This window comes from Phasianus colchicus, chromosome 1, assembly GCF_987193195.1.
Source record: "Phasianus colchicus chromosome 1, bPhaCol1.hap1.1, whole genome shotgun sequence".
NCBI classification, from domain to species: domain Eukaryota; kingdom Metazoa; phylum Chordata; class Aves; order Galliformes; family Phasianidae; genus Phasianus; species Phasianus colchicus.
The window spans coordinates 34,476,825-34,502,788 of NC_143436.1; the positions used below are offsets into that span (position 1 = coordinate 34,476,825).

Consider the following 25,964-nt stretch of genomic DNA (forward strand, 5'->3'; position numbering starts at 1 on the left):
CTATGGGATGGGTTTTCTGCCATGCCTCGGGTTGCCACTTCAAGAGTTGCAGGTATCTTGGGTGTATGGGGGTTTGACAGATACGTCACTTGGCGTTGACAGATGGGAGATGTCTCCTCCTGTCTTACTGTATTGACTGGAATGAGAATGAAACAGTTAGGGTGTTCTGATGCAGCTCTGTTTGCTCCCCCTTTAGTTCCCCCATTTGTGAGAAACATTTTCTCCTTGTGATCTGGTTAGGTCTAGGATTTGACAGACCTCACATTGCTGGCAGCGCACAGATCCTGCCTGTGAGATCCAGCAAATCCTCACTGCTCTCAAAGCAGCTCCCCTAAAAGGAGAGAACCTGCCATTAATGATCATCTGTGACTACTTTTGTGCTTAAAACTCCATTTCAGGGCAGGGTTGGGATCGGTTTCTGCTGAACAGTATTTATCCCAGAGGTTCCTGCCTCCTTCTCTGGACTGCTGCCAGCCTCTGCAGTCAGGAACCTTGCAGGCTGGGGTTTTTCCCAACCTCACAGTCACAGTTACTTAATGAAAATGCTGCCACAGAGCAGCACTGTTCCTGTTTGTAAGTGCGTGAGGAAAGCAGTATTGTGTGAAGTGCAAGGCAAAGCAATACTTTTCTTCTCAGTACTTAAGTAAATGAGCTTTTCTTAGCCTTTGTTAGACTGTTGAAGAAGACAAGTAAAACAGTAAAATCTGTGTATTTACTTATTTAAACAGTAATTTAAAGGTGGTCCTTGAATTAAGCATCATTTATGAAACATTATTGTATGATCTCCTTTGGCATATAGCCTTGAATTCCTGTGCCTGCATTGCTTTTCGCTTCTGGTTCCCTGTTGTCCTTCCAGATGCTGTAGCTGCTCAGCTGCTCCAGAGACACCCAACCAAATTTCTGCTGTGGACAAAATAGCCTTTTCCTGCATGTTCTCCCTCCACTGCAATCGTGGCTGCAGATTGAGAAAGTATCTTCTTGCTATGTAGTATTGTGAACCTAGGCTCAGGCACTCAACACTAATGATCGAAGTTAAAGTCTACTAAAAAATGGCTGCTGCAGTTCAGTTGTTGCATATTTGTGCATCCAGCTTCATTCATACAAACAGTGGTTTGTGTTTTTTAAATGATGTTTTCAAGTCATTCTTACAAATTTGACATGTGGGATGGGAGCTGAAAGCGCTGATAATAGCTTTCCATAGCCCTATATACACACATACACATTTATTTCTCTGAGTGGTCTTGTTCAAATCTATGGTGGGGCTGATAGTTTTCTCAGTGCTTCGTTCTCCAAGCATGTAATTAAAGACTGCTGGATTAAACATTTCTACATTTCTCCTTAAAACTACATGTGTGTTCATGGCAAAATTTGTAATGCTTTTCATTCCTGATTTGAGTGCAGGAGTGAAAAACAGGCTTTCCCCATTATCCAGCTGCAGAGAAAGTAAATCAGAGGCCTCTAGAGGGGCCAGGTGTCCCTTGGCAGCATTTTGATGGCTCCTATTTCTAATAAGCACGCTGGAGTTTCTAAGTCTGTATGGGTGTGGGGGGAGAGCTGTGTTCTGCTGCTTATAGACCTAAATGAGGATGGTTCTGCTCACCCAGTTCCTCTTTCTTATGTTTTTCATCATCCTGCACTGTATTTCTTCAGTGATTTTTGTGCTGCTGGGCTACAAGGAGCACACGATGATTTAAACTGCTTGGATCAAGACACAAATAGCAGTGAGGCATTAGACATGGTCAGACAACGTGTTTTGCAGACAGCTGTTGTGGTGGAAGGCAGCAGTAGCACTTCCTGGAGGAGGACTTTTTCTGAACCGAAGCAGTCAGATCTGGAAGATCTGATGATGTTAGAAAAGCTGATGTGAAGATCTAGTGCCTGTCGCCAGCATTCCTAATCGTTTGGTATTTCGAAACGTTCTCTTAGCAGATATATAGCTGTTACTGTAAACTGAAACACAAGAATGCTGAGATTATGGGTGCAGATATAATGCTACTCTGTCATTTGTAATGCTTTAGAAAGAGCCTGCTAAGCCTTCAGTTTACAGCTGATATTCCCAGGAATCTCCAGTTGTGCTGACAAATTCTTCACTTAACAGGCAGTAGCTTGCATGGAGGTTGCAGAGGGATAGGAGTGCAGGTTGTGGGGAATCCTGATACACAGGAATGCTTTTGGTGACAACAGGTCCTGATCAAGGTACTGCAGGGGTCTGGTGCTCTTGCGGGGAACAGCAGCAGCCACAGAGCACATCACCAGTTCCCCTCGCAGTTTTAAATCAGATGGAATTTGGGCATCCTGCCTCGGCAGGGAAGGCGAAGAGCCATCAGTGGTGGATGCCTGAGTTGTCCTGAGCAGAAAAGGAGTGCAGCCCTGTGGCTGGTGCTCTGCAGGGTTAACCCTGTTGGAAAGGGTGAGCATCTGCACAGGCTCATCCTGCGTGGCTTTGGACGCAGTGTGTGCTTTGGGAAGCTGCTGGGTTCTGCTGGGTACTATCGCTGCTGCCTGTGATGCTGTGAGTCTGTGGGAGGGTGACTGGGAGCAGATGTGCTTCATTTCCAGTAAAATTCTGTGGCTGTGCTCGGGATCACAAGTCTCCTTGTATCACCATCTTCATCAGGATACTGTTGGTTTTGATCAGTCTCTTTCCTTAGCTTAAGAGTAAGCTTTTTCTGGCTTACTAGAAGCATGGTATTTCCTAGTCTATTGAAGCCTGTAATATGTCTGGGGCTCTTGTACATTATTGGAAAATTAACATTAGTGAGAAGAACAGGGTTGAGAAATTGCATACAAAATGTGGCTTGCTGAAGCAAAACTAGAAGGTGTGGTGGCATCGCAAGTTGTACTCCCCACAGCATTATCTTTTCTTAGCATCACTTGCATCCTTTGTAGTTTGCTTGTTTATATTACCCCTGCTCTTTTTCTGAAATGCTGATTTTATAATACTATAGCCAGCTGCAGCTGGCTTCTTCCCACTTTGCATCATAAGAAACGTTTGATTAAAAGCATGTAGTAAACTCCCTTTAAGTCCCTGTGTTTCCATACTTTGATGTTGCCATGTTATTTTTTTTTATTTAAAAAAACACACATGCCTTTCTTGTGTGCACATCTGCTTCTCTGTGCGTCACCTTGGTACTTTTACAGAGCCTTGTGTAAGTGACTGCTCTTATTTCATTAGGAATTACTAACAAATAATCCTGATAAAGTATGATTGCATGAATAACTCTACTCATTTAATTAGGACTTACTAGTTGGTGGTCCTAGTAGTAAAGGACCAGGTTCAGTTCTCTTGAGAGAGCTTTCCCAGAACCAATGATGCCTAAGTTACACAGAAGACCAGTTTGTAAAAGCTTGACTGAATTTCAGTCTTTTGGTCAAATTGTGCAAGTTGGGAACAGAAGAAAATGAAATGGTTACAGGTTTGGTTCAGTTGTTTTAAGCAGAGTTCCCTTGCACATGATGGGTCTGTGGTTAGAGGGGCTTTGTTGCTGGGCTTGTTTTATATATTCTCAGTAGAAGGGTCAGCACAAACTGACTGGTCTCTTTACAGGACTGATGCTTTGTGTTTTTCAGGAGTTACAGGTATGCTCTCATTTTCTTCCAACTCTTCAAGTTGGAAGTTCCCCTTGACTACATTTTCCTTGGTGTATTGGTTGATACAATTCTGAGGTCGCTTTGTGTATTATTTAGTAACATAACAAGTTTATAGGTAAATGCTGTGTTTCTTTACAATTGAGTCATTTTTGTTACGATACTTAAATTTTGTTCCACTGATAAAATGGAACTTGTGTCAGTTTGCTTGCTTTATTTTGCCCCCTAAAAACACAAGTGTCAGGATTCTTAGGTTAGGACAATATTCTTCTGTTAAAGCACAGGAAATATTAAAAACAGTATTTCAAAGTCTTAGTAAAAAGCAATGCAGTTGTGGTTTTGTCTTGTGGAATTTGTTGCTTATTTAAACGAGCTTTGATTCAGTTGCACTCAGCTTATCCTGTGCCTGTCTGCAAAGTGACCCACGCTTTTCCAAGTGTGCTGGCTTGTGAGGGTGTTTGTTGGAGGGTGTGGTGGGTCCTCGTTATCCCCATTCTCTTTAATGTTAAGTAAGTGTGAGTTTTCTGTGGAAAAAAATCTGGAAGACGCTCTTCTCCCTCCCCCTGAAGTATGTATCAGCTCTAGCAGATCCTGTGTCTTCATGAGCTTCGTGATACATTTCCTGAAACAGAAGTTGGGGCTAAGGAAAGGTGGAGTAACAGCAGCATTTCCTTGTGCCTGTAACATCCTGCCCATAAAAGCAGGGAAATAGCTGTTTGGAAGGGAAAAAAGAACAGCTTCTGAACTTTGTGGTAGAATCAACACATTCCCCCATTTGCTGCTTAAGAACAAAGCCTGTAAGTTTTTTTCCCCTTCACAGGTTTCCTGGTGGCCATTCTCCAGCATGGTAAAATAGCTTGTGTTTGGAGACGGGCCATGCAATCAGGTTGTGAGCCAGCAAGCCATTTTCTCCAGCGCAGGCTTGGGGCTGCTCTCCTGACCTTTCCTCAGAAGAAGAGCTGGGTTTATCGAGCTCTTTCACTGGGGTGCTCTGTAAACACATTTTAAAGTCTTCTGTTCACACTGCCCACAGAAGTCTACCCTTTGTGACCTCCTGCTCTGTTCTCCTTCGTGATGTCCTACCAGCATTGTTCTACAGGGCATTGCTATTGCCCCACTCTTTTATTGATGGCATTAAAAATGAAATGGAGTCTGATGGTGGCAGTTGCCCTCTTATTTTGCATTGACTCACTACTCCAGCCGTGTCTGCCTGAGATGTGAATTGTAAGCTGCCAAGGAGGAGCAGCATGCTCGTGGCAGACCAGGAAGCAACGTGAGCTGTGGTACTTAGCACCAGTCTAGAGTGGTGGTGGGTCAGCTGGGAATGTGTGCAGGAGTGTTTGTTGCAATGGGATGCTCTGAAACTTGAGGCAACCAGTTGGCTTGAGCTCTCACTTGTGAGAAATGCATGTGTAAGTGTGAGGGAGAAACAAACTCATACTGAAAGTAGACAGCCACCTACCATTTAGCAAGTGTATTTTTGCAAAAAGAGTTAAGTCAGATGAGGTTATGGTAGCTTTCCTTTTTTTTTTTTGCAATGCCAGTAGCGATTACTGTCTTTTTCCTTAGAGAATGTAAGAGCTGTGAAGAAACTTGTCCTTTTGTCAGTCCTCCTCTGCTCAAAACTGAGGTACTGAGGAGCCTGTTCAAGTGTGCAGCTGAGTTTATGACTCAGTTCCCTGAACAGGGAAAGATCTCTTGGTTTATCTTTTCTGAATGGAAGAAGCCCTTTCCTACCACATGTTCCTCAAGAAACCCCCACAGAACTGAAGAAACAGTTTGTTAAACAGAGAGTAGAAAAACAAGGGATTAAAAGCCCTCAGAAAGTAGATTATCAGTACGATACTGATGAGTTTATTCGTGGCATAAAGCTGCATAAATTGCTCTGTTTCCTCACAGTACGGTGATCTGAGGTACACCTTACCTAAGTGAGTGTAAGGTCACTGGGATGTGCCATTGTGGTGAGGGGCTGAATGCTGGGGTCCAGAGACTCTCTCCTGCTGCCTTTACCTTCTTGTCAGCTGTACTAATGATTGTGCTGGGATATGTCTTTTGGCAACTACCCTATTTTTAATAAAACATGCTAATGTTGAGGTTGCACAGGAAGGTTCAGTCTATTAGCTGTTAATGAAGTGTGCCAGATGATCTAAATTTTCTGGAGTGTAAAAGGAGAAAAAGCATTCATGCAGGTTAGTCTGCCGGGGCGTCTGCTTTTGTTTGCTTTTTGTGAAATACAGAATTTGAATCCTCTTTGAAGAGACCGGGAGCTTCTTTGAAGGTGACTCCTGAGCACTTCAATGAAAGTTGTGTGGAGTTACTCATACAAGGCACAGCGAGAGATAATGTTGGTGTAAGAATATTTCCCATGTTCTATTTCATTTTCTGCTGAAAAAGAGCTGTTGTCACTGAAAACTTTATTGTATGTGGGGTTAGGTTTAGCTCTTACCATCTGATGTGTATGTATATAAAGCAGCAGTTATGTAAGTTGGCGGTAAGTACATATGAAGGCTTTGTTGTGATCACATTCAACATACTCAGAAGGTACTTCAGCTCTTTGGTGGCTTAGAGAATGTATACTTTAATAAAGATACCAGAGATTGCTTACAGCTTTCTCTCCAAATTATGATGAGACTTTGAAGCCTCCAGAATGCGGACTTTATTTGAGAAATAGGTAGTTTTGCTTCCTCAGTTTTGTGGGGTTTCTTGAGAAGCCCTTGTGCTAGGGGAGGACTTCCCTTCGGAAGAGTTTCAGATATGAGGTCAGTGCCAGATGAACCGAGAGAGATCCAGTACTTCCTCCATGTAGGGAACGGTGTGTTCCTCAACAAGGAGCTCACCCCCACGGGCAGTGCTTGCTTGAGAAACAGCATCTGTTTGAGCAGTGCTGTGTTCATTGCAGGGTCTGATGGGGAAAAACCGCCTGTCAGGGTTGTGCTGTTTCAGGAGAGGCAATGTATTACATCATGCTTCCTCAGTCAGCATTACTGCTGGGTAGTTTTAAAGGGCTTGGTGTTTTGTTTTGTTTTTCAAATAGATCAAATCCAAACAAAATGGACTGACTTGGTGGGACTGTGGCCATGTGCAGATTTGCCACAGCATGAGCTCTGAAGCTGGGCCTAGGTAGGAAGCTGCTGCCTGCTTGACACAAGCAGATTTCATCAGATGGCTTAAAAGGGTTTGATGAGCTAGTCTGTGAACCACCCAGCCAGACCTGGGAGGGGAACATTGCTCTGAAGATAAAATGGCACGGAAGCACAGCCTGGCACCCAGCCCCAGATGAGGCCACCGACTACACCTGTATCAGTATGAGAGGCCTGACTATAGCCAAGGGGCAAAAGCAGCAAGACTGTGCCTGGCACGTGGCTGGCTCTTCCCCCACAGAGCTTCCCCAAGTTGCTTTCCAGTGCCAGTTCTGATATATGGTGTAGATAGTTGCATTTGAATACTGCGGGGTTGTCATTGCAAGCAGCCTCTTCCTGCATTCTGGTAGATGGAGCCTGCTAGATTCTTGCAATTCAGGTTTGCATGCAAATACTATGGTATAATGACCCCAGGTCCTGATGTTACTTAGTTGTCTGATTTGCTAGTTGGATGAATAGCTCAGCTTTCAGACAATACTTCACCTTCTTTTCAAGATATACTATTTAGATTTCAATACTGTGTCTTCTATAAGCTTTTTTCCAGCTGTCTGATGAAAGCTAGATTTTGTTGTGCAGGTCTCAAAGATGCTGGCTGTCCCTTTGTACTTGATTAAACCCCTTATCTCCTTAAATAGCCAGCAGTTAAAGCTCATGCACTTTCTGTAGAGGAGACCTGAAGGAGAGAGGTTATTTACTGTTTGCGTTGTTTCTTGCATCTCATTTTACTAGCTGTAATGAGCAAATTGACACAGCTTGAAATGTTACTTAACTCGTGTAATGCATTGCTTTTAAAATAAGTCATAATATAAAAAAAAAGTAGAGTAGGAATCTGCATTAGATCTGCTGATTCTTGGTGGACAGACTAATGCCAGGCCCCAGAGACTATTCTTCATACGGTTGGTTTTCAGTCTACGCAAATGACCGCCTTTTAAAAACTGGGTTGTGTGCCAGTAGTTAAAGTATGGCCTTATAGGGTATGACAGACTTTATTACTAGGGGTTTTCAGAGGTGAGGTCATGGTAAACTTAGCTGAAACTTCATCAATGTTAATGTTACCAACAAATAGATTTATTTTTTCTAACCTTCCTTTCACAATTCCTTTCACAACGTGAACTGCTTTTATATTGCTCCTGTTTAAAGGAAAATAATTTGTTAGAATGAATAAAGGGAAGTTAGCTAAAGCCCATGTTTTCATTCTCTGCTGCTTAAAACTATTCACCGTATAAACATAGAGTGTTTACATCAGAAACGTTGGGCAAGAAAGATAATGTTTTCTGGTACCCTTTCATTAGCATGCCAGCCACCATTGTGTGGTGATACTCTGGGGAAAAAACTGAAAATAGACTGCAACTAAAGAGCACCTATTGGCTGGAATGTCTGTACCTTGTAAAATCATGCCAAAATGATAAACTGTGGCTTGCTTTGACGACAATGAAAGAACCCTGGCAGAGAAAGCAAGCTGTAACTTTCTTACGGGTTTTCACAGGTCTGTAGTGGTGAAGTTATTAACGATCACCTGCATTTTGGTGCACCTGTTGTGCATTCTGCATACATCTCAACTCACCGCATCTCAGGGCACACTGGAGCTACTTGTTCTTCTCTAAAATAATGAAGAGGCTGGAGCAGCTGAGTTAGGAGGAAAGGCTGAAGAGTCCAGGGCACCTCATTTTGTGGAGGCATGCAATTATGTTGTAAAAATCATGAGGGTGATGGGAGGGAGACATGAAATTCAGGTTCACAAGGTCTTGCAGTATTAGGATTAAGGGGGCACCCGTTATGCCTAACAGAATTTTCTTCTGTCTCGCTCGACAGTAGATCACTTGGAAGCAGATGACAGTCTTTCACACTGCATTTGTGAATTTCCAGAACTTGCTTTTGCAGGAGGTGCAGACACAAGGAATATCGGCAGGTTCCGAGAGGCCTTGCATGCATGCCTCAACAGCAGGGCCATAAATGGAGACTAAAAGCATTCAGAAGGGAGGTACCCCTCTGCATTCCTGCTGAAACAGTTGTGGATGCCAGTGGAGAGGCTGCAGAAAAGGCTCACGTGCTCTCTCGAAATAGCTTTCTTTTCTGCTGCTGTTGCAGGCTGAATACAAGGCTGAATGGACTGCGTACACCTGGCCCAGGCGGGCATTTCTGCTGTTGTTGCCTTCAGAAGGCAGGTTGTTCTTACTCAGGTGCAGGTTGTTCTTTCTTGCTCCATTAGGATAATTGAGACTTGGGTGAGCCAAGCCTGCTCAGAAAAACAAAGTGTTTTGGATTGCTTCCTGGCTGGTGTGCCACTGACCTGGGAGCTGGAACTGGGTCACACTGAGCTCAGAAAGAAAGAGGCACTGAACAGGATACAGAGGTTACCCTGCCCACATCATCCATCCCATCAGAAAATGGCATTCCCCGACCCAGGGAACTGTGTGTGCCTGTTCAGGAGGGCACAGGCATTTTGAGGTGCAGCTACACGAGAAGGTGTCAAGCTTGGAACTGTGTCTGTTTTTTGTTTATTTATTTTTTAGGGTTTTCAGATTTGGTTGGGTTTTTGTGTGGTGGTGGTGGTGGTGGTGGTGGTTGTCTGTCTTCTCTGTACTTTTCTGGATGCTGTGTGTCTTACCATTTGTGTATGGACATGACCAGCATCTCCACTCTGGTTCTCAGGCTTTCTATGGAAAGAAGAGCACATCTTCTGAGTACAGACTTGCTCTCAAACGGAAGAAGTTGCTCTTGCTGACAATGCTGCTTTGATCTTGGGAGAGTTAAGATGAGGAAAAAAGCAAGATGTTTGTTTGCACGGTTTCAGTATCTTTCTTTCCTGTGGGAGTTCTGGCAGGTTGTAGGAAATGTAGAGTTATTTCTTGTGAAAGTAACAACTGCACTGAGATCAGAAGTCCCTTACTGTGTTTCTGTGTTTTCTCTTGTATTCTCTACTAGGTTATTTGTGTTATTTGTTCTGTGGTACCACTGTTAGTTAAATCCTTTCTTTAATGCAAACATAAATAAGTTGCATTAGTTTCATTTTTTTAACTAAACAAGACTTTATATGTGTGTGTGTGTGTGTGTATATATATATATAATTTTTTTTTAATGTAGAATAGGTTGCATTTTTCATTTGTCAAAGCCTCAGTACTTTAACTCAAAAATAACTCCTGGTCACAATTCACAGCCAAGTCAGTGCATCTCCATTCTTCTGGCTGAATCAGGGTTCACTCTATGCGTGGGATTAATAGGATGTATGAGGGCAGGAGATAGTCATTGCCATTGCTTAAAAGTTGGCTTGAGCTCTCAGAGGCCTTCTGGGTAGACTTCTTAGAACAGTGTTACAATATTCCTGGGACAGGTTTACATTTTGTTCATTATATTTTCTTTTGTCTATCAAGCCAGAAGTTTAAAAGGAGCTTGATTTCCCCATTCCTCAAAGGTGCCAAATTCCTAGAAATTTTGTGAGAATGGGGAGTTAGAGGAGAGGCAGCTTGTTGTATTCCCCTGTAAATTAAAAACAAGTTGGGGAAGCTGAGCATCCATCTCAAAGCAAGGATCCTGAGGAAAAAGGCATCAAGGTTTTTGGCTGTGGCTTTTTCCTAGCCTAAATCCATAGCAGTTTGCTAGCTGTTAAGATCAGTGCTTCCTTACTGCAGGCAAGACTAAGCTTTGGCAATAACCGTGGGACTTGAACTTTATGGAAGTCCCAGATGTGATGTGATTCTTCTTTTTTTGGGATTGCAACTTGATTTGCAGTTCATTTTAATTGTGATCTATGCATTATTTTTTTTTGTGTTCCTTGAGGATTCACGCAGAACTACCCTCTGGGGGCCCTTGTACTGGGTATACATGTTAGACAGGCAGGGATTCTTCCCTGAACATCTGCCACGCAAATAAAAGTGGGGGTATGAAAGGGATAAAGAAAAAATACATTTTCTGCCTTTTTTTTTTTTTTTTTTGAGAGGAGGCTCAACTGTGAAGAGACATTGCCTCATGAGTTTGAATGAAAGACCAACTATTCCCCGTGGGAAAACAAAAGAACTTGCCTCATTTCCTTCTCACTGGCAGCTGTTCCTTAGGAATTTCATTTGAGTATGAACTGCTTTAGTTGACCTGAGGAATAGTTTTAATAAGAATGGCCATCAGTGGTGTGTGCTGTTAGAGTTGGGAAGTGCGGTGTGATATTCACAGGAAGTGAACAGGTTGAACTTAAAGAAGCGTTTTGGACCCCAAGAAGTCCTCCATGCAGATTCTGGTCCGTTCAGCTATCTTGACATCAGTTTTTATCCTTCCCATCTGTGCTGGGCTGAGAAGCAGGGAACAGAAGGAGACACAGGGCTCTGATGAGGAAAACACACTTACTAGGGCTGGGAGGGGAAGGTGCGATGACATGGCTGCCACTGCTGAGATCATCATCTGGGTGGGTGATGGAAACACACCTCACTCAGCACTCAGGTTTTTGTGTTTTACCAAAATAACACACTGTGAGTCTATTGTTCTTTTTTTTTTTTTTTTTTTTTTGAACCCAGAAGTGTCTTGCTAGGCCCTGCAGCTCCTAAGCTGACAGAAGACACAGCATGAACTGCTGTGCTGGCTGTGCTTCTGCAGAGACACATGCAAGGATCTGTGTCTAGGAAACTCATCACCAGGCCTGTCTTTGGAAGAGGGGCAGTTTCACAATTCCCAACATGCAGATTGTGTTGGACATGCATGCTGAGTGTCTCATCAGGCGCTGGAGATGAATCAGCTGCATCCAAATAGGCACAGCGATGAGTAGTTGGGCTGTAGCATTCCACCCCCAGAGGAGCTGTGCCTGGACTTGCAGAGTGTGCCTCTGGGCTCTGAGGGCCACAGGTGGAAAAGTGGCTTCTGTCCTGGGCTGGGTGAGCCACCAGGTGACATAGACGGGCTTCTCCTTTCACTAGAACAGGTGAAAATGTCACAAGGACAGGTCACACATACTGAGCTGTGGCATCCAAATCTCACCTCTGAATACCTTCCCTCCCTGTAGCTCCGTTTAACCTTGGTGAGGTTGGAGTAACTGCTCTCCCAGCAGTCTCACTCTACGCATGCGTGACTTCAGCTGCTTAGTGGATCTTCCTCAACAGCACAATACAAACATTTTGCAAAGCCTAGTAGAGATTTCTTTGTTACTGCTGTTACTCTGCTGCTGGTGGATAACTCAAGATCTTTTTCAGATGGTAGATATCACAGTGGAATTTGATCTGCTGGTCCTAAGCAGAGATATCAGAGGGATTTTCCTTGGGTGAGTCCTGTTATGACATGACAAATACAGGAGGAAATAAGTCATAGTTTGCCAAGCCCTCCCCCAGCTGCTGAGGTACTTTGGTCAAAGATTTGTTTGCCTGAAGACATGGCTAGACAAAGCTGTATGGCAAAAGCCAAGTGCTGCACCATACTGAGAGCAATTCAGCTTTGGGGAAAAATGTGTACTGTCTTGTCAAGGAGTTATTCTTGCATGTTGGTTATGTGTAATTAGGGAAAATGAAAGACACAGGTGCCTCAAATCTGTGTATGGTATCTGATGTTAGTCACTGAGCACAGCTGACCCAGTGGGCCAAGGCTTTTGTGTTCACAGAGGGCTCAGTGGGTGTCCCTTTGTGGACTTTCTCCTGGTGGCAGACGTGGAGGGTTCACTGTCACTTCAGTCTGGATGATACTGATGCGATTCTTCATGGGCAGTGGTGTCTGGCAGGTGAGAGTTTCTGCTTGCTTGGTTGGAGCCTGTCCCCTGATGTGTGTGCAGTGGGAGTGCTTGAGCTTTTGTTTGGGAGTGGAAGTGTATGCCTAGGTTCATTCATGAAAGTCTGGGCTTGGTTTTCCCCTGGGATGACATCTGTGTTGGCTGTCCTCCATTGCTCACTCTCTGTGGTCTTTTGGTGGTCATGGGTGGAGGGTTAGGCTGAAAATGGTAATTGAAGTAAACAGGGTTTCTGCTTGCCATGTGTAGCACTTCTCTTGAAAGGATTTGTGTCCGTTCGTTAATGCTTTAAGCCCAGTAATCATTCTTGATACTCAGTCCATACTTTTTCATAATCTCTATGCTGTTAAAAGTAGTTGAGGCAATCTTTGGTTGCTCAGAAAATGAGGTAAAGCCGTGTTTGTTGCTGGTATATGCAGAGTGAAGTTCTCTCAGCTTTCGCATAAACACAGCTTTCCTTCTTCATGCTGAACTAAACTTGACCAAAACTGCCTGGCCACTGGTAACAGTGTGAGGAGCCAGAAGTTCCAGTGTTGTGTTCAAGCAGGGAAGCCTTCCTAGCTCAGTGAGGGAGCAGTGATTCCTTCAGTGATGCAAGGCAGCCTGCAGCTCTGCAGGGAGCCTCACCTGGAATGCTGGCATTAGGCTGAGCTCTTCCCTACCCCTCACCTCCAGCCTGCTGGAGCTACCGCCTGCAGCTGCTCAAATCTACTCTTGTAATTGCATTTGGTTGTCTCAAATGTTTGGTATCCAGCAGTGTGTTCTCCTATTTCATGTTTGCAGAGCTGACCCCAAGGCAGCACCAGAACAAGTCCAGCAGAACTGGGCTTTCTTAGGCATTGTGCTTAGGTTTCATACATAGTGCCTGGATCCTTGACAGCCCACAGGAATAAGCTATTCTCAGAGGGTTGCATCTATTCTAAACTGATCAAATTGCTATCTAGCTTGTTTACCATGTTGGGTTTGTTGTTGGATTTGTTTTTTTTCCAACTCTTAATAATGTAGACAGATTGTTTACTTGCTGTGAGCCATGTGAATTTGCCCTGTATCATTAATTCTTTTATAATACACTCTTTTTGTTATCTCCATTTATTGAAAGTCCTTTCTGCCAGATTAAACCTCTTGAAGTGCACAGAAATCAGTGTGATGTTATTGAAACAAGGGTCAAGGTAGTCATAGGTAAGACTAGGGAGTGGTCCCTTTGCTGAGTTGTGTTTTCTCTTGACAATGATGTTGTGGATGGTTTGGGTGATTACACAGAATCATAGAATTGTTTGGGTTGGAAGCGACCTTTAAGATCTAGTTCCAACCCCCTGCTATGGGCAGGGACACCTCCCTCAAGACCAGGTTGCTCACAGCCCCATCCAGCCTGGCCTGGAATGCTTCTGGTAGGGGGGGGCATCCACAGCCTCTCTGGGCAGTCTGTTCCGGTGTCTCACCCCCCTCACAGTAAATAATTGCTTCCTAATATCTAGTCTAAATCAATCCTTTTCCAGTTTAAAGCCATTTCCCCTTGTCCTGCAGGCGCCCCTTCAGGTACTAGAAAGCTGCTGTAAGGTCCCCCCAGAGCCTTCTATTCTCCAGGCTGAAGAGCACCAGCTCTCTCAGCCTGTCTTCATAGGGGAGGTGCTCCAACCCTCTGATCATCTTTGTGGCCCTCCCATGGACGTACTTTAACAGCTCCGTGTCCTTTCTGTGTTGGTGGCCCCAGAACTTGATACAGTACTCCAGGTGGGCTCTCACAAGAGTGAGAGTAGAGGGGCAGAATCACCTCCCTCAATTGGGTCACTGGTCACAATTCCCCTTGATGCAACCCAGGATACAGTTGGCCTTCTGGGCTGTAGGAGCACATTGCTGGCTCACGTTGAATCTTTCATCAACTAACACACCCCAACTCCTCCTCAGGACTACTCTCAAGCTATTCTCCATGCAGCCTATATTTGTACTTGGGATTGCTCCAACCCAGGTGCAGGACCTTGCACTTGGCCTCGTTGGACTCCATGAGGTTGGCATGGGCCCACCACTCAAGCCTTTCCAGATCCATCTGGATAGCATTCCTTCCCTCTTGTGTGTCAGCTGCACCACTTAATGATAACAGTTGGCTCCAGCAAAGTAGAGGAGAGGCACCTGCTTTGTTTGTTGTCCATGAAATAATGGCAAATAGTAAGGCTGAGGTGTCCACTATTAGAAATTTACTATCAAAAGTGCTAGCAGATTGGATCTGTGCTGAGAGGCTTGTCTGCAGCTGCAGACATGGAAACCTGGTTTCAGCCTTGGGTCTGTGAAAGCAGATGTAGAGGCAGCAAGTGCTGTCAAGTTTGTATGGCTGGAATCTTGGCCTGTTCTCACGTGGTTTGAAGATGGTATTCATAATGCCCATAGTTGCAGACTTGCTCTGTGTCATTGCTTTTACTGCTTATATTGAGCACTGAAGCAGCAAAACCTATTTTGATTTCAGAGAAAAAAAAGTACTGCTTAGGCACAAGTAAGAAAGAGAAAATACTGTTTTGTTTTCATCTGTTCATTTGCTCTCAAAGTGAATGCTGCACCGGTGTAAAAGCCTCTGTGGAGATGAAGCGAGTAGTTCAGATGAAGTTGTGTTGTAACTCTGATGGTAGTTTAGGGGAAGATGACAAATAGAGGAGTAAGAAAGATTCATTTCTCTAGCGGGACTGCAGGCTTGGATTCTGAAGATGTTCAGTAATTTGGTATTTTGCAATAATGAGGCGGGGTTTGGCAGCTGTGCAGGGCATTCTGTGCACTTAGTAAGAGTTGTGCTAAGGAGCTGGTGGGAGAGTTGTTCGACCGATGTTCATTTTGCCTCAGTTCCCTCATCAGCGAAGTAAAGGTGTGTTCCCCATGTTGTGCAGGAAAGCAGCGTTTGAGTCCAGATGGGAGCCTAAGGTTTCTGGCTCCCGGTGTGTTCAGATCACTCCTTTCTTTTTATAGCTATGGGAGAAAAGTCAGCTCCAGCATGTCATTTAGTAAAACACTATATAGGAAAAGCAACGCTAAGCCCCACAGAGCTAAAACTAGCCGGTTTTAAATTAGGAGACAGAAAAATGCTTTGCACATTCTTTCTGGGAAATGTCAGCTTTCAGTTCCACATCGGCTGCGGTCATCCTGGCAAACCAACGTGCTGTCCGGGTGTGCACAGATGTCCCAAGGGCTGCATGTGTGCAGGGAGCTCCTCTCCTCTGTATGGCCCCGCGTGTGTCTGTGTTCAGATGGACCCCAAAAGCTTCAGGGCTCTGCTTCTCCCTTTCTAAGCGATGTCTTACATCGTTAAAGCTGAGAGCTGCAACTCTTTCAGACTATATATGGCGTTGGTGCTCGTGGTAGAATGTATTTATAACGCTGTTCGCTGCAGTGATGTGGATTGGGAACAAATGTTTGTTTGGATAAAATCCAACTCCAGGGATTGGTTTTACTGCTGAGCGTAAAATCCGTAGCAAGATCATAAAAGCACCAGTTGAAAATCTAATAGGGCCTTCCCCGTGGAAAAACCATGGCTGTGGTGTGACGTTAAGGAGCTGGCGTGACTCGTGATGGCTCACATAGCAGTCAGTGCCCCAGGGCGGACGCAGGCTGGGATGTGGGGATGCTCCTGTCTTTGTGGCACACATTGGGACTGCTGGTGTTACCTGTTACATGCACTGCTGCTTTTATTTGTGTTCTTTGTTTAGAAATACCCATTTGTGCCCTAAGCAATGTTTCAAAAACTCCAGCTGTATTCTTAACGGTATTGCATAGCACTGACATGAGCAAATCAAGCTGTTTTACATACCCCTAATAAATATTTGAGTGAAAACAATTGGCAAAAGAATGACACAAGTGTCTTTGGGTGTGTTGGTGTAACCATCTCCGTTCAGTTCAAGTTTTCCCCCTGACTCACTCAACTTGCTCAGCCTTTCTTTTGCCATTCAGATGGTTAATGTGCATTGAGCCCTGTGGAGTGATTGTCACCCAAACTGGGAAGGCTCAGATCCCACATTGTAAGAGAAGTGTTCTTTATTTTGTTTTCTAAAACTACTCTCTGTTGTTGTTGTTGAAGGATGATCAGAAGGAGACCGAACCTCATGTTTATCTCAGTAAAGAAGAAGTTAAAGAGAAGATACAAAGCTATAACTCATCTGTTACTGATAAATTGAAGATGACCTTGGTAAGTTTTGCATAGGGTTTCTGTAACTTGCAATAGGAACAATTGCATGGTAACTTCGTAGTGAATAATGAATCATTTTATCCTTAGCATCTTGCATGCAAGACCATCTCTGGTTTAATGACTTTGTAAAAGGCTTTTTCTTAGATCTGCAAATAAATCTTAGATTTGGAGTATTTTTATTTGTGTCACTTCTTTATGTGAATGGAAACAAACTATAGAAGAAAAAAATTTAAGATAAATTCTGCTTTAACACCAAAATGTCAGTTTGTCAGGTGAAAACCCTTCAGCTGGTAAACATGAACATATTCATTCTGTTTGGGTTTTTCAAGCATCTCTTTAACAGACACACGAACAACTGAGAAAAGTAAAAACATCCAACGTTTCTTATAGGAGACTTAATGCTCAGAGCAGTCCTAGAGGTTTTCAGCACAAGGACACTTCTTCCTGCTGCCCTCTCCATGCGCGTTATATGGACAATTGAATGCAGATAGTTTTCTAATTTTCAAGTACCAGGTCTAATGCTCAGTCTGACCTTCTCCAGACCATAATAATAACACTCACATTCACAAGTTCTCTAGCTCAGTAATGTGTGAACAATTCTGCTGGTTTTCTTCAGAAGCAATCAGAAAAAATAATTGGAAATGCTCATTAGATTAACATTTATTCTGTTTATTTTTGAATTGCAACAAGATTTGAGCATTTAAATGCCATAAAATAATTTGACAAGTGCAGCTGAAAAGTAGGGAGTTAATTTCTTTATTTATTCCTCAGATATGTAGTTAGAAATGCATGCTAACGGACTTTTACACTTCATAGTCAAGATCTAATAGATGTAGAGCTTAGCTGTTATTGTTAAGGCAGGTATTGATTTTATTCCTGCTGGTATTTCTGCTGAGTAATACGAATTATTGAAAGGAAATCTTTCCTAGGAAATGATGTGTATTACGATGGCATTGTGATCTCTCACTCTTCAGACTTCCTTCTCCACTAATATGTCACAACTGTTCACCGCTCATTTTAAGTGTTTGCTGTTTCTCTTCCTGTTGCAGAACTCAAATGGGATTTACACTGGCTTCATCAAAGTTCAGATGGAACTATGCAGACCGATCACTGTGCAGTCTTCTCCCGGCCAGGGAACGTGTGCTCACAGCAATAACGAAACTGCTTTTTACCTGCCCAACGACTGTGTGAATACACTTCACATCAGCAGCACCAATACTGTCCGTGAAGTTATTGAGGCCTTGCTCAAAAAGTTTTTTGTTGCTGACAACCCTGCAAAGTTTGCACTTTACAAACGCTGTCACAAGGAAGACCAAGGTTAGACTAAGGATATTTGGGTGACAAAGTGATCTGTGGGGATCTGTGCTGTAGGAGCCCTTGAAATAAACAGGGTGGGAGAAAGAAAGACAGAGGGAGATGGCAGTCTTAGTCACTCTTATCTTTTTTTCTTTGGAAAAGCAGCATATGCAGTAAGAGAGTAAGTGCAATGGGAATATTTCACAAAAGTCAGGAGAACCCACTAAAGCATCTGCATGGATCTCCCCTGCTGTGTAATCTGGTCATTTAAAGTGCCCCTTTATCAGGCTCTAAATTTCAACACTACAGATCTGTGAGATTGAATTACAGGACGGTGTTTTAAAGAGAAACCACCATGTCAGCAATACCTGCAGTCCCTGCTCCGACAGACAGCTGTTGAGGTGATGAGCATTGTGGGCATGCACATTCTATTTGCATGTGGTATTTGGAGCACGCGATGCTCTCTGAACCATCTGATGAAAAAGTTAGGTGTATATCATGTTTGGAAATGCCAGAAGATGCAGAAGGTATCTTCAGTGAAAAACACTTTTTGCCAGCATTGTGTTAGTGCATTTAAGAATCTGCCTTCTGTAGGCAGATATTGACAGTGGTTTCAGGAGCTTAGATGTTTCTGGCTGTCTGGAAAAAAGGAGTTTCAGAGTGATGATACTACAGCTGTGATGTTTTAAATACTTATTTATAGCTCCAGGGCTGTGTTGTATTTCCTCCTCCCACCCCCACATATATTCAGATCCTGTGTTGACTAGAAGCCGCTTCATTCATGTTTGAGTTTAGCCTTGTACTGCTGCCATCCCTAGAGCTCTTTTGTTCAAAAAGAGCTTGGAGAATGTGTAAATTTGTGGCTACAGGTGCAGATCTCTGAAAATCTCTAATGTTGGCCAGCACTAATCATTCAAAACATGTCAAACATCATTATTAAAGATGGTTAATTTCTGTCACTTCTCCTGCAGTTTATATATGCAAGCTGTCTGACAGAGAACATCCCCTCTACCTGCGTTTGGTGGCAGGCCCCAGGACAGAAATGCTCAGTTTTGTTCTACGTGAGCATGAGACTGGAGAGGTCATGGTATGTTACACTCAGCTTTCTGGTCCTTTAATGTCATCGATGAGTGCGATCCTGTTTGATCTGTGCTAATGGGATGGTCTGTTTTTTTGGGAAGCTTTCTTTTTTTCTTCTCATTGATAGTTATTTTGTGCTTTTTGTGAGGGTTTAGTCTGTGGTTAGGCTGGCCTGCTGTTTTAGGGCTTTCAGAAAAGAAAACAGCATAAAAGAGTTAAACATTTTCAGATAGGGAAGATTTGCAAGTTGGGTGCCTGATGCTCTGTATATATACATGCTTTGTGCATTTCCTGTTATTTCATCTGTCATTTTCTCCTTCTGTCTTTACAGTGGGAAGCTTTCAGCCTTCCTGAACTGCAAAACTTCTTGCGTATACTGGACAAAGAAGAAAACGAGCAACTGCAAATCCTAAAGAAGCGTTACGCAGCTTACAGGGACAAACTTGAAGAAGCCCTTGGTGGGGTGTGGAAACCTGGTTAAAAGGGGGCCAAAGCACACTCAGGAAAAATGCACACAACCAAATGTCAGTATAGCATGCCAAACCCAAAGTACAAAAGAGCAGCAAAGAGTAGTTTTCTTTATTCAGAAGACTGTTTTGTGATGCTAGGGTACCTGAATTTTGCTATAGACTTAGTCCATAAGCCAGGTCACTTAGCATCTCGCACCCACAAGTGTAAGGGATTCTGCATGTTTGTACATCAGTTTGCAACCCTCTGTGTGCCTAGAGAGTTTTCCAAGTAATCTTGGTGCAAGCTGTGAAACTGTAATCAATTTACTAGGATGCTATGAAATAAGATTATTTTTTTTTCTTCTTTGCTTTAATGGTAGCTTTACAAGTAAGGAGGTGCAAATTGATTGGTTTAAAAAATGAATAAATCTATCTGGAAAATAATCAGTTGGAGCACTATCTTTGAGATGAAATTGATTTGCACTACCTTTCTGTTTTCAAATAGTTACTGTATAATTTGTGAGAGAACTGTTATAGATGGAAGGTGTATGAGACCTTATGTTTTGTTCTGTGAAATTTGTGGAAGGCTTTCAGTTAGTCTTCCCAGAGAAGGTAAGGAGAAAGTTGAAGAGAGGGTTAGAGTTAGGGCAGGAAAAGTGTAATAGTTGATGGAGAAGGACTGGTTTTAAATAGAAATAGTATTTATACAGAGGAAAGTTAAAATACTAATTCTACAAGAGTAAAGTTTTAGGATGTTGTAACATTGTGACTAAGTTTTAGGGCTTTTTAATTTCATAAATCCACACTGGAAAAGAAATAAAGATAGAAAAATTGGGAAGGAAAAAGAGGCAAAAGCTGAATAAGAATGGAAGTGGAGCTGTACAGAGGTCACAGTTGGAGAAACTAGTTCCATAAATGTTTAATGGGGGGTTGGAAAGTGCAGCAAAGCTAACCAAGTGGCTGCTTACTTGAATTCTGAAATGTGGATGTTATCTAAGATAAAACTTTGTGAGAAATACCCATCCTAGTGAGTGTTTAGGATCCAAGCTATAACTACAGATGCATTTGGTCTTTGTTGCAAGTCAGATCTTTCCTCTGGCTCAGCAATCCATTTTTAGGCTGGATAATTTTGAATTGTCATATCTGAAAGACAAAAATAGCTTCATCTGCTTCCTCATCTGTTAAAGGCTCAGTCAGGCAAAGGAAGTAAGAGTTTCTTGTTCATGTTTCCAGCGTAACAGAAAATTAAATTATATTGACTGTAAATTATATTGACCAAGCTTAGCAACACTTGCTTTTAGTAATTCAAAGATTTTCTCCCTCATATTTTTTAACTCCTTAATTGAACACCTGATTACCAAATTCTGTAGACTGCTGATTTACTTGATTTAAATGTAGGAAAAATGTAGCAAGAAAACATTTTACTTTATTGTAAATAAAATTGTGGTTCTTTCAGAGTTATTTATCTAAAAAGCACGCTGGAAAGAAACCAAAGAAGTGGGAGTGCAATAGAGGCATAAGGCAGGTCAGGTAACCCATAATCCAGTCATTACCACGCCGGAGAGGAAATGAGCTGTGCATAATGGAGGTGAGGTGGGGGAAGTGCTACAGGCTGAGGAACTGCAGAAGTTGGGTGGTGTGTTTTGTTTCGATTCCTTTGGGTGGGTTTTTTTCCTCTGCTCCTAGGATGTTCATTTTGAATTCCCAAGGAATTGTTAGAACTTTGGCGACATCTAATGGATACTCTGTGAAACTCCACTATGCTTCTGGTCATCACCAAAATTTGATGTAACTGTGCCTTTGTTTCCTTTCCTTAGACTTCTTTTTTGAAACTCTTCACAGGTGTTTTTTGGTAAAAAGAATTTGACAATCATAATGTTTTAAAGTGTTAAGAGAAATTAAAAGTAGGACTAACTATAAAGTATCTATATGGCATATCTTGTTGGTTTTTTTTTTTTTCCTTAATTTCACATGTAACATTGTAGTGCATGTGTGAGTTAGTAACATTATCCTCAAGTGAGACACTTTATAATGGTTCAGGGAATGCTTTTCTGTTTTGTTACGGTTTGTTTTTTCTATGAAGCAGCAGCATGTCCATGGGTATTCTGTTAACATCTACTTATTTATATGCCTGCCCGTAACGATGTAGTCTTTACATAATCGCTGTTAATGTTGAACCATTTGTTGCTCAGATTTAAACACTGTTTGAGTCTAAAAGTGGAGTATAAAAATATGTGAATTTTGTTTTTACTTGAACTGAACTATCAGTCTTTTAAGTGGGCACATCTACATTTACTTCAGCCAAAAACCTCAATCAGTGTTGTATGCACTATGAGTTTTGAATTGGGGGAGAAGGGGCAAGAACCAAAACGGCTTACTATATTTTAATTTTGTCTTAGTCCATGGTTAATTATTGTAAGATGTCATGTGTGGGGTTAATTATTATTATTATTATTATTATTTTTTACACACTGGCAATTACAACAGCTTTAATTTAAAGAAAAGTAATGGTCATCCCTGGCCACCTTTTCTCTTTTTAATTTTAGCATCAAATTAAACTGTCAAAGCTTTTGTTGCAGAACTGTTTTTTCATTTCTTTATGTGATGGTACCAGAATGATCAGATGATTGGGGAAGGGGGGGGTGGGAGGAGGGGAATGCAGGGAAACATTAAAATATATGTCTTTAAAAACAAACAAGCATTAAACTATTTATAATTTTGACAAGCTTAGTTTTATTTTTATAGGGAAGTTTTTATTCCCCTAAAAGTTGTTAATGAAATGGCAATTGATGGTTCCATTATTAAAGTTGAAGTTGGCAATACTTTGCTACGTGGTATGTTTTTATTTTTCCATTATCTGGAGTTTGTGTTGTGATGGTTGGATACTGGATGAGGCTTCTCTGTGGCACTGGGTCGTGGTTAGGAGATGTAGCTTCCATGGGACAACAGGTAAATTTAGTGTCTGTGTGTGCACATTCCCAATTGTACAGAATAACAGAAGTACATGGTTTTACTTTAAATTGCTGTAATTTGTTTTTGATAAAGAATAATACAAGCGCAACTAAACAAATATTTTTTTTTTTCCCAAATACCTCATCATGGGATGAACATGAGTGAAATGGGAACTCCCTTCTTGCTTCTCCGTGAGTAGTCAGGATGGTACCTGCACTGTGGAAATGAGGAGTGCCACACAAGTATGTAAGCCTGGCTGTGTCTTTGTGGGGTGGTGATGCGCTGTGATGCTCTTCTGGTCCCTCCTGGGCATTTATATAGGGGCAAGAAGAATAACTGTTCTCCTTTGACCTTGGTGTGAATCCAAAAGGTGAAAATCCAACTGTGTTCCTGCCTGCCCAAGATCCTCTGGCCTCATGTGTGGGAGGAGTGCGTGCAGGGAGGTTGCAGGGTAAGTGTGCATGTGCTGCACCTGCACTGGTGAAAAGGCTCACAAGGACAGAGAGCTGGTGAAGTGCTCTGGTTCTTCAAGTTGGCTGATATGAAAGTCAGGACGTATTAAAGCACTATTGGAGGTGCTGTGGTGATAAGAAATAAAAACAAATCACCATCTGACCAGCACTCATTCTTAAGTACCAGATTCGTGGAAGAGCCGCTGGATTTGCTGATGAAGTCGGTAGACTCCCTCTGCTGTTCGTGATGCCGTGGTGCTTTGGCAGGAGCATGCAAGCCCTGACCCAGCACCAGTGTGGGGAGACCTCCCATGGCTCACACGTGGCTCCAGCTGCCCTGTGCTGAACGTGGAGCTGACATGGCAGACCTTCTGGATCTGGCAGGTTCCAGCCAAACTTTGCTCCTCAGAAATTGCAAAATGCTGAGAGGAGTGGCTATGACAGGAACAAGTCCAGCAGCAGGCCTTCACACCAGTCTCACTACTGGCTCCAAATAACCTGCTACTATAATCTCTCATCAGCTAAATCATAGAATCATAGAATTACTCAGGTTGGAAGGGACCTCAAGGATCATCAAGTCCAACCACAGCCTAACCATAGTACCCTAACTCTAACAACCCTCTGCTAAATCATATCTCCACATCCAAACGGCTCTTAAACACATCCAGGGATGGTGACTCAACCACCTCCCTGGGGAGCCTATTCCAGTGTTTAACCAACCTTTCTGTAAAGAAGTTTCCTAATGTCCAACCTAAACTTACCTTGGCGCAACTTGAGGTCATTTCCCCTTGTCTTTTCATCTGTCACCAGTGAGAAGAGACCTACCCCACTCTCACTGTAAGCACCTTTCAGGTACTGGAAGAGAGTAATAAGGTCTCCCCTCAGCTGCCTCTTCTCCAGACTGAACAACCCCAGCTCCCTCAGCCTCTCCTCATTGGGCTGATTCTCCAAGCCCATCACTAGCCTTGTTGCCCTTCTCTGGACCTGCTCCAGTACCTCCAGGTCCTTTTTGTACTGAGGTGCCCAAAACTGAACACAGTACTCGAGGTGAGGCCTCACCAATGCCGAGTACAGGGGCAGGATGACTTCCCTATTCCTGCGCACCACAGCATTCCTGATACAAGCCAGAATGCCACTGGCCTTCTTGGCCACCAGCAGCTACCTTCCCTCCTGCTGCTGTTGCCACTGACAGACCTTTGAGGCTGGTCAGTAGCCCCAGAGCTCCCTAGAGCAACAGGTTGGTGCTGATGAAGGTGATGGTGACAAGTGCTCCCACAGCCCCTTGTTTTATTCTCAGTTGTGTGCTGCAGGGACAGAGTGTCTGGGGGGGTGGCAGAAATTGTCACAGGCATGCAATTGTATAGGAAGACAAACTTAATAGATTCTTCAGTGATCATAGTGTGGGGCGGTGTCTCCATCTGTAACACGAGCATTAGTCTGTTCCACCCAAGTCTGGATTCCTGGATACAGCCTACTGACACTTAAGCAAAAAGTAAGATTGATGTGGGTGGTTGTGTGAATACATTGGTTCCAGTAGTTGATTTTGGCTTGCTTGGGTCTCACTTGTCTGTGTTACCAACTTCTGTGGGTTTACCTGCTTACTGCACCAACAATTGTGTCAGCGTGCTGAATTCCCCAGTGCAGGGGATATAGTTGTTAAATATATTTTAAGTGTTTTCCAAGTGACTGATGTTGAATTCCCACCTGCACTCCTCAATGCCATGGCATGCTGCTGAAATTGTCCTGCTGATGTTTTAGCACAGGGAACTGTTCCAAACTTCTACCTAGCACGTCACTGGTGGGAGCTGACACGCATTCAATGTTTGCTTGGCCTTCTGTAAGTTTCTTCCCCAATTAGCATTGCCATTTTATGGTTCGAATTGTTGTTTAATCAGTCCCTCTTTCTACTCTTTCACTCTGAGTTTGACAGGATAAGTGGAAACTCCACTTAATGCCATACTTTTAAGACCATTCCTGTAGAATTAATTTATAAAAATGTATATTAAAATTGTAAGATGTGTTCTCTGACTGCCTTTTCTGGCTCTGGGTGCATTGCAAACCACCACTTGAATTCTGCTGTTGCCAGTCTGCATGCAGTGAATAGGGTGGGTGTTACCCAAAACTCCAGGCATAATGAATTCCTGTTCTTCAAAGATACGTGTCATGGGTCCGATACACTCTATTTACCATGTACCTCAAAAGACTTTCCCATCCCTAAAGTTTGCTTGTGGCTGATGTGTGACAGGACAGTCTTTCATTACAAAATCCACAAGTGGTCACAGTTGGGCTACTCGTTGCTTAGTAATTGACCAACCTCATCCTGCTGCATGCTGATACAAGTCACGTGTGTCACTGCACCCCACTCATCCACCCAACCTTTGCCTCTCAACAGCAGCTTGTAGGGAAGATACTGAGCCACAGAGGGAAGATAACAAAGCCACAATAGAACATCCCAAGTTCAAAGGACTCATAAGGATTATAACTCCTACTGCCTCAAGGGAACACTAGTGGGCAGCTGGAGCCACTTCACTTGGCTGAAGCCTGAGCAGTTGCATTGAGTCCAGGAATATTGTTAGACACCACAGCACTAAATATTACTGGTCCTTATGGACTTGGGCTTTGTGCTGAGCATGCACTGTGCATCCTACCTGTAGGGTGAAAAGTCATCAGACAAGCGTGTTGTGGGGTGTTGCTGCTGCTCACTCAACTCTTGCTCTGGTTGTGGTGAACACACATCATCACATTGTGTCCTGCAGAGGTAAGAGGTCATCCTCTGCGTCACTTGTTTGCCATTGTGCAAGTTGAAAGTAGAAGTGTTTTCAGCTGTCACAACATAGGGCAGAGAGGGACCTAGCTCAGCAGTTCACATTGAGACAGCCTTAGCAAACTCCTTCTCAAAGCTGTTTCCTTCTCATTATTTTCCCAAATTGTCTTTTTACACTTCTTTCTTTTCAGCTTTCACAAAGTGCAGTGATAGCATTTGGGATTTGTGGATGTCCCCCTGCAACAATGACTAGGAAGCCCCAGCTCAGTGGATGGGAACTTCAACCTGATCTAAAGGCCCCTTCCAACCCAAATTATTCTGATTCTGTATTTTTATATGTGAGGACTATTCCTGCAAATATGGTTTCCAAATCCAACTTCTTTTTT

General features: G+C 43.0%; 1 protein-coding gene across 3 annotated transcripts in view; it reads left to right on the forward strand.

Moving 5' to 3' along the window:
* RASSF3 (Ras association domain family member 3) overlaps positions 1-22,237 on the forward strand; it is a 101,934-nt gene extending 79,697 nt beyond the window's left edge. For all 3 annotated transcript variants that reach the window (XM_090138344.1, XM_090138347.1, XM_031589519.2), the window contains 4 exons: positions 16,478-16,585; positions 17,635-17,902; positions 18,853-18,968; positions 19,293-22,237. In XM_090138344.1, coding sequence (XP_089994470.1) covers positions 16,478-16,585; positions 17,635-17,902; positions 18,853-18,968; positions 19,293-19,442 — 642 coding nt within the window. In that variant the 3' untranslated portion in view covers positions 19,443-22,237. The remainder of the gene's footprint in view (positions 1-16,477; positions 16,586-17,634; positions 17,903-18,852; positions 18,969-19,292) is intronic.
* Positions 22,238-25,964: the final 3,727 nt, after the last annotated feature.